This window comes from Perissodus microlepis, chromosome 6, assembly GCF_051167445.1.
Source record: "Perissodus microlepis isolate ML-2025 ecotype Zambia chromosome 6, ASM5116744v1, whole genome shotgun sequence".
NCBI classification, from domain to species: domain Eukaryota; kingdom Metazoa; phylum Chordata; class Actinopteri; order Cichliformes; family Cichlidae; genus Perissodus; species Perissodus microlepis.
This window is the reverse complement of record NC_140466.1, coordinates 1,590,398-1,601,474: the sequence shown is the minus strand read 5'-3', so window position 1 is coordinate 1,601,474 and position 11,077 is coordinate 1,590,398. Positions and strand designations below refer to the sequence as shown.

Genomic DNA, 11,077 nt, shown 5'->3' with positions numbered 1-11,077 from the left:
TTCAGTTAATCCAAAATGCTGCAGCAAGAGTCCTGACAGGGACTAGAAGGAGAGAGCAGATTTCTCCTGTTTTGGCTTCCTGTTAAATCCAGAATTCAAAATCCTGCTTCTCACATACAAGGTCTTAAATAATCAGGCCCATCTTATCTTAATGACCTTGTAGTACCATATCACCCTATTAGAGCACTTCGCTCTCACACTGCAGGCCTACTTGTTGTTCCTAGAGTATTTAAAATGGGAGGCAGAGCCTTCAGTTTTCAGGCCCCTCTTCTGTGGAACCAGCTTCCAGTTTGGATTCAGGAGACAGAAACTATCTCTACTTTCAAGATTAGGCTTCAAACTTTCCTGTTTGCTAAAGCATATAGTTAGGGCTGGACCAGGTGACCCTGAATCCTCCCTTAGTTATGCTGCAATAGGTTTAGGCTGCCGGGGGATTCCCATGATGCATTTTTCCTTCCCACTGTCACCAAAGTGCTTGCTCATAGGTGGTCTTATGATTGTTGGGTTTTACTCTGTATGTATTATTGTGCGCTCTACTGTACAATATAAAGCACCTTGAGGCGACTGTTGTTGTGATTTGGCGCTGTATAAATAAAATTGAATTGAATTGAATCGTGCTGTCAGATTTGTGATCTGATTTCAAAACAAACTGCTGAAGATTTTCTCTTATTTTGGAAGGATGTTCTGTTTGGCCTTACAGAAAACTGTACACATCTAAAAAAGAAGTCTGATAAAGTATATATAATTGAGCTGATTTTTATTATGGCCAGGTTTTATACACATAAGTGTAAGTTCAGAGGCACTAACTCTGATTATTTCCTTTAAAAATGAATTCAAACAGTACAGTCAATGAAAGAACCTGCATTAGGTTCAACCTCTTTCTGTAGTCTGTTATCGCCCCCTAGTGGTCAAACAATCCTGCCGTAAACTGCTCTTTGTATATAATTAATTGATTTTACTTATTTATGTTTAATGTTTCTCTCTCTCCTTTTCTCCACTAAGCATTTTCAAAATTCACGAGTATCACTAAAAATGGCAAAACATTTATATCATTCATATACTTTTATTTCTCAGTTTATGATCGTTGTTTGATGTCACCTGCAAACACCGACACGCTGCTGTGGTCAGAGTCTTACTATAACTGTTGTGTATCTGTATGAGCGACCGGACACGGTTACTTGCTGCACCTTGTCAGCGCCTCTGCACCGGACAGCACGGCGGCTTTCCAGCCGAGCTGATCGAGCCATCGTGCTGCTTCACGTTTACCTCAGGCTTTGATGACGTCAGGGGCACGTAGAAAACGTTAGAGTCACTGGATTAAACCAAGTGACGTAAAAGACAAAAAACGCAAAAGGACAACCCCAAACGCACGCGCACACACACACACACACACACACTAAAAAGATATTAAATGATCTCTCTAAAAACATGTTTACTTATAATTTCAGATGTGCACAAATTCGGTTGTCAAAGAAGAAAAATGCCTTTAGATTAGATTCTTTTTTTGTTTGTACAATGAGAAATTACAACAAGTAGTGTATTTTTGTTTTAATGATGATTTTGGACTAAAGTGTTTCCCCAAAGAGTGGCCTACAGCTCATTTAGGTTTGAGACCTCTGTTAAGTGAGCTGTTCATGAAGGCTTCTCCATCTACACACAAACATCTCAGCTCTCTCGTTTCTCTTTCCTGTGATCTAACAGATCCTCCTGTACTGCACATCATCACATCAGAGCGAGCTCTGCCCAGTCTCACATGCTGTGGCCTGTCTCACAGGTTCTTAGTAATCCAGTGGGCTGATTATGTAGCGCCTCCCTCAGTAGAAGCTGTGAAATGTTGTTTGTCATTAGTTGTTCTTATGGATTAAACAGTGTTTGTTCATCTCCAAGCTTCATTCACTCAAAGGTGGCTTTTAGTTTGAATTCAGGTCTCAATGTCTCGTTGTGTAAACTTGTAGAACATCTGACTAGTATTTCATTAATGCTGGTTTCCTTTACCTGTTCAAAGTAGCACACTGCGCACGCACACAGTGAGAACATGTCTAACGCTGGACACCAGCAGCTGACCTACCCACAATACATGCAAGACAACTAAATTGGTCCACAGAATAGATGTAAACTGACTAAACTACGACACAAATCAGACAAAAACAGATGCAACATGATCACAAACAGACACATGTTGGCTACATGTTGATGCAAAATGACTGCAATCACACGTGCAACACTTTCTACATATTTGACAACAGAAGAAAAACACAAACAAAGTTGGAATGTATTTTCATTTAGATTTCTTTTTTTATTTCATGCCGAATTAGATATTTTAAAAATCAAGCGCCAAATCACAAAGTCTCCTCCCTATTTGTACTGTAAGGTCAAAACCCTACAGTACTACAGAGAACCCCAACAATCAAATGATTCCCCTCTGAGCAAGCACGAGGCGACTGTGGGGAAGAAAAACTCCCTTTAACAGGAAGAAACTTCCAACGGAACCGGGCTCAGAAGGGACGGCCATCCGCTGCGACCGGTTGGGGGGATGGAAATCAAAAAGGAGACGAGATGGCGTGAACTACAGTTGTTAGAATTTGGATTTGAGGGCCGATCTAAAAATCAGGGCTCGCAAAATCGCTAGCCCGACGTCCCGGGGCTAGTGATATCTCCGGTCGGGTGACCAAAATCTATCGCTAGCCCCGGGACGTCGGGTTAGCGATTTTGCGAGCCCTGAAGTGTTATGGTTTAAATTTTGATTTGGTGCTAAAATTCTGCCTCAAGATGTTAAAAGAAGCAGGGCAGTGGGGGAAAGCCAGGATGGTGATTTTAATCATCGTTGGCTTTAATGCACCACCTAAAGGGCTTTCGCAGAGCTTTTCCCACCGCTGAAAAGAACCTGGAAATTTTGGATTTCTTTGGAGGACTGGGGATGACTCCCAGGCTGATTTTTAGATGCCTTATCACAGCCTCATCAAAAGATGAATTACTTTCCATCGCAGCATGTAAGACGCGTTCTGGAGAGCCAAACTCCCTGATGAGGGATTTGGCTATTTTCTTCATGAACTGTTTGTGGTCATTGATGAGACTCGTGGTGGACTCTGTGCTGCTGAGTTCAGGCTTGATCAGGTCTCTCAGACGGTTGATGGCCATGTCTAGTTCTGCTGACAGAGACACGGACTGTTTGGTCTTAGATTTAGATTTTCTAAGAACGCTCGTGAAGAGGAAGAAGGCGAGGTCATCGGACGTTTTCTCAACCTCGGAAGATGGCACTGACACAGAACCATTCTCTGGTCTGACATATTTGTCTGACAGACAAATATTAATATACAACCCCCACTGTGTGAAAGCTTTAGATATATTTAAGGACAATATCCCAAAAATAAAGTAAAAAGATTTGATCCTCTTACGTCTCAGATACAATGAAAGACAAACAGATGCAGTAAATATTCTTTTATTGATGAGAAAACTGTGCAGTATAATTTACTTATGTTGAAGATATGAGAGCATTAAACAGGCTGATGTTTGGAGGCTCTAACAGCAGAGAGATGATACAGAAACATGACATCTTTATAAAATACTGACACTTTGTGAAGGGACAACTTTTTATTTAAATGCATACTTTTCCCACTGAAACCAGTACAATCCCACTGTGATGAAAACAATATCTGAACTCAACATATTCTGGATAAATCAAAGCATTATTGTCTGTGGTTCCCTTATTTTTCCTTGGTTCCCTGTCAGATCCTGCAGGACAAACAGCAGTGAGTGGTTCCCTGTATGCAGCTGTTACAGTTTGTGTTGGAGATACTTCTGCAGCTACAGGAAGCAAATAGAAAAGTGTTTTCAATGTTTTTACCAGTCCCTCAACTACAGAGAGCCGTCTGCTCTCCTCTGCATCTCTCAGCTGCTGCTGGCTCCTCTTCCTCCTCCTCACACACCGTCCTGGATCTGTCCTGGTGTCTCATCAGGGGTGGAGAGCCTCCGTCTCCTCTCACCTTCTCAGGCTCTTCTGACTCTGGACACTTGCAGAAGGAAATCAACCACAGCAGTCAGCAACAAAAGCAGCAGAAGTTGATCAAATATCTGTAAACTTGCAGTATAATACTTGTAATAAAAGTACAGTAACAGTAATTAGTGACTGAGCAGCCCGGGGCGTTTCTCTTGATTTCTTTAGTAAATGCATTCACCTGCACAGATTAGCTAAACGAACCCTGACATCTTAGCTAGCTAGGTCTCAGGACCGAGCTAAGGACGGTAGTTACGGAGTAGCTTACAAACACATTTAACTTACCGGAACAGTGCAGCGGGGCCTCGGGTCCTTCTGTCGGGTAGTCCAGTTTACTGAAGAACACCTCAGGCTGTCACGTTAAAACACTCGGTCGTGTTTTCGAAGCGTAAACGCTGGCCCTCCTCTCAGAGCCTACGCTCTATCTGCTATTCCCGAACAGAGATACGCAAGTTTCTCCGTGACTGCAGCTGTCACTACAGTCATTGGTGGGACATGACAACAGCGCCACCTGCAGGAAGATTTTCTCTCTGTCTGATAGCTCGTGTTCTGAGACCTGACGATGTCCTAAAATGTGCACCGTACTGCGCTTACTTTGAAGACTTTATTTCTGGACCGCTTCACTTCGACCGTCCGCCATTTTTCTTCAACCGTTGACTCGCAATGAATCCTGGGATATGGAGGGTCACAAACGGTACACCCGAGGCGTCATTCAAATCTGCTGCTGCGCAGCTGTGAGCGCGCGCCAGGGGCTTCTATCGCCGCGTCTCCGCGTGCGTTCTCCGTGACGTCACTGGCTTTTGCTTTGATCTGTCAGCCACGTCACAGGCAGTGAAACCTATAAATAGCGGCTCTCAAACAGAAACATCACACAGCTCATCTGTTTGCAAATGTTCAACAGTCGGCGTTCTCTAAAGCAAGAAAACTCGCACACTATTCACTTAAATCTAGAAAATCACAGTTGCGACACAACAATGGCATCGCCCAGCAAAGACGAAACTTCATTCGTGGTCACACCAGAGCAGATGATGCCACCAATCAACCGGTGCTTTGAAAGGCTCTCTGAAGTTCAGTGGAGCTTGATAGAAAATGGCACGTGCGACTCGGGCGTCCAAGCGGTGCTCGCGGATATGATTTCTGAAATCATTCAGGTCGCCTCTGTCAGAATCCTTGAAACAAACCTTCCTGTTATTCAGGATCAAATGACGAAGGAAGATCCGGAGCCTTTAGGTGCGGGGAAAATAAGCCCGTCCCTCGGAGACTCGATCTCAGCCGCCATCGCCAGCGCTCTTAACGTCCCGGAACAGCGACATGAGAGCGCTGACGAGCTGACACGGATGGTTGAGGAAGAGATCTCCGAAAAGGTCAGCTCAACAGTTGCCCTGATCGCAGAAAGCCCTGATTTGCCACAAGACCCCGCCGTTTATGTTAGCGGCAAATTTAGTAATATTAAAAAGCTGCGCCGCATGGTTTGCCACACTGCCTCGTGCCTTAAAAGGCACGCACGTATGCTGCGCTGCCGGTGCGTGTCAAGGGGGTCTGATTCCGGTTCAGAAAGCACGGATTCAAATGTGTCAGTGCAATCAGCAATCACAGAGATTTCTGTGATTCTGTCATCAAGGAGCTCAGATGGAGAGATGACAGAAGGAGATAAAGGTTCAGATGATGAGGAGAAAGAAATTGAGCTCCCAGACCAATCAGCTGTAACAGAACAAGGCGAAATAAAACCCACTGCAGAGAGCCACAGTATCCGAGCTGCAACCCCAGTAGAACAGGTTGCAGCTGACATTGTAAATGAGATACTTGGAAACGTGGGTTCAAGCAGTGAAGAGCTCTGTGACGGCTGTAGCTTACTCAAAGCTGCCTTTAATGCAGAATTCATTACCGACAAGGTGAGAGACTTCTTTTCCAAATGTGTGCCGTCCACCTCTCACTCCGGGCTCAAAGCACGCAAACATCGCTTTTCCGTGTTTGCGAAAAAACAATTTGAAAATATGAAAAACAAGCTGAGACAAGAAATAAAGACAAACAGCAAATATTTTATTTGTCTAAAAAACGTTTGCAAGCAGCCCAAGAGTGACACGGTGCCCTCCGATGAAAGCATAGCTGTCAGCCTCTCAGGGTCAGAGCCTCATAGTCCTCGTCCCCAGAGCGCAAACCAAGCCCCTTCCCACAATATGCTTCTACGGTACATTCGTTTTTCTCCAATCGACTTTGGCGCCATTAGATCCCACGTCAATCGGTTGTTTGACAAACTCACTAAGAAAGAAGAGGTCTCCATTGAAAAAACCTTGGAAAACTTTAGAAATAGTGGGGCAACCAGAGACTTTGCTGTGGAGTTAACGGCAAAAGTGTTTGATCTACTGATGACGGATCGAATGTATGAAATCCCCGAACCTCTAATGGGTAGATCCCTCTCAGATACCGTCATCTCCAGGACTCCACGACAAACACAAGGCTCAAAGCATCCCTATTCTGCTGAAGTCCTCTATGTCCTCGTAGAAGACGCAGTAGAAAGGTTTCTACAGAAGCTCTTACTCTGGCTGGACAACGAAGATCAAGTGATTCAAATGGACAAGGTGTCTGGGGCTGTGAATGACATCCAAAACTTTATTAAAAGAATACAGACCCCAAAGCAGGAAACAAGCACAGATTCAGCGAGCAGTGGTGAGGAATCTGTACCATCACCTCCAACGTCAGAACCTGGGAGCATTTCTCCAGAGAAATGTTCTCTGGCATCTGATAAGTCCCCTCAAACGCCAAAATCTGGGAGCATTTCTCCAGAGAAATGTTCTCTGGCATCTGATAAGTCCCCTCAAATGCCAAGATCTGGGAGCATTTCTCCAGAGAAATGCTCTCTGGCATCTGATAAGTCCCCTCAAACGCCAAAATCTGGGAGCATTTCTCCAGAGAAATGTTCTCTGGCATCTGATAAGTCCCCTCAAATGCCAAGATCTGGGAGCATTTCTCCAGAGAAATGCTCTCTGGCATCTGATAAGTCCCCTCAAATGCCAAGATCTGGGAGCATTTCTCCAGAGAAATGTTCTCTGGCATCTGATAAGTCCCCTCAAATGCCAAGATCTGGGAGCATTTCTCCAGAGAAATGCTCTCTGGCATCAAAAATTTCAAGTCCAATGCCAAAATCTGGGAGCATTTCTCCAGAGAAATGTTCTCTGGCATCTGATAAGTCCCCTCAAATGCCAAGATCTGGGAGCATTTCTCCAGAGAAATGCTCTCTGGCATCTGATAAGTCCCCTCAAATGCCAAGATCTGGGAGCATTTCTCCAGAGAAATGCTCTCTGGCATCTGATAAGTCCTCTCAAATGCCAAGATCTGGGAGCATTTCTCCAGAGAAATGTTCTCTGGCATCTGATAAGTCCCCTCAAACGCCAAAATCTGGGAGCTCTGTGGCATCTGAAAAGTCACCTGCAACGCCAAAATCTGGCATTGCACCTGCAGAGCATCCAGAAAAATGCTCTGCAGGTGTTTCCTCTAAAATGTCAGAGAATGGTTCTGTGTCAGTGCCATCTTCCGAGGTTGAGAAAACGTCCGATGACCTCGCCTTCTTCTTCTTCACGAGCGTTCTTAGAAAATCTAAATCTAAGACCAAACAGTCCGTGTCTCTGTCAGCAGAACTAGACATGGCCATCAACCGTCTGAGAGACCTGATCAAGCCTGAACTCAGCAGCACAGAGTCCACCACGAGTCTCATCAATGACCACAAACAGTTCATGAAGAAAATAGCCAAATCCCTCATCAGGGAGTTTGGCTCTCCAGAACGCGTCTTACATGCTGCGATGGAAAGTAATTCATCTTTTGATGAGGCTGTGATAAGGCATCTAAAAATCAGCCTGGGAGTCATCCCCAGTCCTCCAAAGAAATCCAAAATTTCCAGGTTCTTTTCAGCGGTGGGAAAAGCTCTGCGAAAGCCCTTTAGGTGGTGCATTAAAGCCAACGATGATTAAAATCACCATCCTGGCTTTCCCCCACTGCCCTGCTTCTTTTAACATCTTGAGGCAGAATTTTAGCACCAAATCAAAATTTAAACCATAACACTTCAGGGCTCGCAAAATCGCTAACCCGACGTCCCGGGGCTAGCGATAGATTTTGGTCACCCGACCGGAGATATCACTAGCCCCGGGACGTCGGGCTAGCGATTTTGCGAGCCCTGATTTTTAGATCGGCCCTCAAATCCAAATTCTAACAACTGTAGTTCACGCCATCTCGTCTCCTTTTTGATTTCCATCCCCCCAACCGGTCGCAGCGGATGGCCGTCCCTTCTGAGCCCGGTTCCGTTGGAAGTTTCTTCCTGTTAAAGGGAGTTTTTCTTCCCCACAGTCGCCTCGTGCTTGCTCAGAGGGGAATCATTTGATTGTTGGGGTTCTCTGTAGTACTGTAGGGTTTTGACCTTACAGTACAAACAGGGAGGAGACTTTGTGATTTGGCGCTTGATTTTTAAAATATCTAATTCGGCATGAAATAAAAAAAGAAATCTAAATGAAAATACATTCCAACTTTGTTTGTGTTTTTCTTCTGTTGTCAAATATGTAGAAAGTGTTGCACGTGTGATTGCAGTCATTTTGCATCAACATGTAGCCAACATGTGTCTGTTTGTGATCATGTTGCATCTGTTTTTGTCTGATTTGTGTCGTAGTTTAGTCAGTTTACATCTATTCTGTGGACCAATTTAGTTGTCTTGCATGTATTGTGGGTAGGTCAGCTGCTGGTGTCCAGCGTTAGACATGTTCTCACTGTGTGCGTGCGCAGTGTGCTACTTTGAACAGGTAAAGGAAACCAGCATTAATGAAATACTAGTCAGATGTTCTACAAGTTTACACAACGAGACATTGAGACCTGAATTCAAACTAAAAGCCACCTTTGAGTGAATGAAGCTTGGAGATGAACAAACACTGTTTAATCCATAAGAACAACTAATGACAAACAACATTTCACAGCTTCTACTGAGGGAGGCGCTACATAATCAGCCCACTGGATTACTAAGAACCTGTGAGACAGGCCACAGCATGTGAGACTGGGCAGAGCTCGCTCTGATGTGATGATGTGCAGTACAGGAGGATCTGTTAGATCACAGGAAAGAGAAACGTTTCAGCAGTTACAGGAGCTCCATAAGATCACAGAGTTTGAATATACAGAGAACACAGCCGGGATCACTTTGTTGGGATGATGATGATGATGATGATGCAGGGGTTTGTACTGCTGCCTAGTAAGAAAATGATTAGCTCGTCCCTGTGCTCATCTCTAAAAATGAACCTGGAAGCAGCTTTGAAGTCGGTGAAGTTTTGTACTGCACTCAGTCTGTGAGAAAGAAACTTGTGATTTTATTGTACTTTTGTGAAATCCTGAGCTGATATTTTTCTGTATGTTGATGTTTTTGTCATTTTAGTCCCCGCCCATTCCAGAGAAACAGGCCTAGAAAACTCAGTTTTTAAGATAACTGTGGGAAATCATTTCACTCAGCCCCACACTGATCCTACTCAGCTCCATCTGTGACGCAGCACCTAAATACTGATAGCTGAAAATACGCAGACTGACATTAAAGGAGACACCACACAATAAACCTTTGTTAGCGCATTGAGAACTCATTATTATGACCTCAGGGTGCAGGAAGAGAGAGAGCAGGAGCGTTTCAGTAGGCTGGCAGGGCTGGAGACAAAACAGAACGTGAGTCAAAGGATGAACTCACTGAGGACAACAAGACTGGCACAGAGATCTGAGGACGAGTGGGAACCAAAGCCAGTGAATAATGGAAGTGTTGACGAGACCAGGTGTGTCGTGTCTAAAGGGCACATGTGGAAGGAACAAAGAGGCTGACAGGAAGGAGGCAGATGGGACATAACAAAGCGCCTCAACCAAGTAAGACCCCACAGACAGTGAGTTATTAACATCTGGCTTCTGTTTTTAATGAACATGCCCACTCGTCTTAGTGATCTCAGTCAATGAAGCTCTGTGATGTTTTATTTTTTAAATACATTTTTAACATTAAATTCACTAAATCATAACAACAGTTTATTATGAAGTAAATGTAAAGAGAGAGCACATCAATGCAATGACCACACAGCACCACCAGGGGGCAGAAGCGTCTCACTGGTGACAAGTTTTACACCAAAACAATGAATAAAAGCAAAGAAAAGACTGTTTAACAGATTTTATGTGAGCACATTTTAGTAAGAGATGCACAGGAAGCTGATTCAAAAGGCTGTCGGTTTGAATCCGAGTACAAGAAAACAATGACTAGAATAAAATGTGCTCACGTTTGTTTAGATGATAGGGTGCAGCTGTAGACCAGAGGAAAGGAAAGCATTTGGGTGTGTGTTTGTGTTTTAGGTTGGTTTAGCTGTATGCCTGGGTGTGTGTAAGAGAGGAATTTATTGTCGGGGGGGGGGGGGTCTGCCTGTCATAAAAGGAAAGAGGAAGCCACAGCTGGACAGGTGTGCACAGAATAGAGTAGAAGTAGATGTAAGTCATGAGGATACAATGTTTCAGTAAGATGTTGGTTACATGAATGTTTTTTTTCATTACTGATCATGTGCCCAGCATCCACACTGCACATGCTTATGTAACACACACACACACACACACACACACACACACACACACACACACACACACACACACACACACACACCACTCTGGCCATGAGTTGCTGTTGTTGCCATATAAGGGAATCCCCACGGTTTTATAGCATGTTTTAAAGCTCAGGCGGGCCCTCCCCCGAAGGGTGAGGCTGAATGTATATATGTGTAGGACTGAGGGAGGGGCTGCCCCTCAGATCTGCTGGTTACAATTGCAGGATCTCCCTCTGCGCAGAGGTTCGGTTAAATAAAAGCATTACAAGTGTTTGTGAAGTCAGAGTTTCTTTTCAGCTGCGTGACAAACAGATGTGATTTATAACAGTTTGAATGTGAGTGTGCAGGTCTGTGAAGCCCCCTCCACACGATAATGAGGGTCTGTGGGTGGGTTGCAGAGGGAATTGTGTAGGGTGTGGTACATTCTTGAAAGTTAATAACCCTGCAAGAGACAAAGAAAGAGCCGGAGGAGGTGGAGGTCTGGTGCTTATTCTGG

General features: G+C 44.4%; 1 protein-coding gene across 1 annotated transcript; it reads left to right on the top strand.

Annotated features, from left to right (window-relative positions):
• The first annotated feature begins 4,278 nt into the window (after window positions 1-4,278).
• Window positions 4,279-9,093, top strand: LOC146384778 (uncharacterized). Its single transcript, XM_084929778.1, has one exon. It carries the CDS (start codon window positions 4,885-4,887, stop codon window positions 7,957-7,959), a length of 3,075 nt encoding a protein of 1,024 aa, XP_084785904.1. The 5' UTR covers window positions 4,279-4,884; the 3' UTR covers window positions 7,960-9,093.
• The last annotated feature ends 1,984 nt before the right edge of the window (window positions 9,094-11,077 follow it).

Coding starts and splice junctions, on each gene's coding strand:
- LOC146384778 (XM_084929778.1), top strand. CDS start 4,885: ATGTTCAACAGTCGGCGTTCTCTAAAGCAAGAAAACTCGCACACTATT.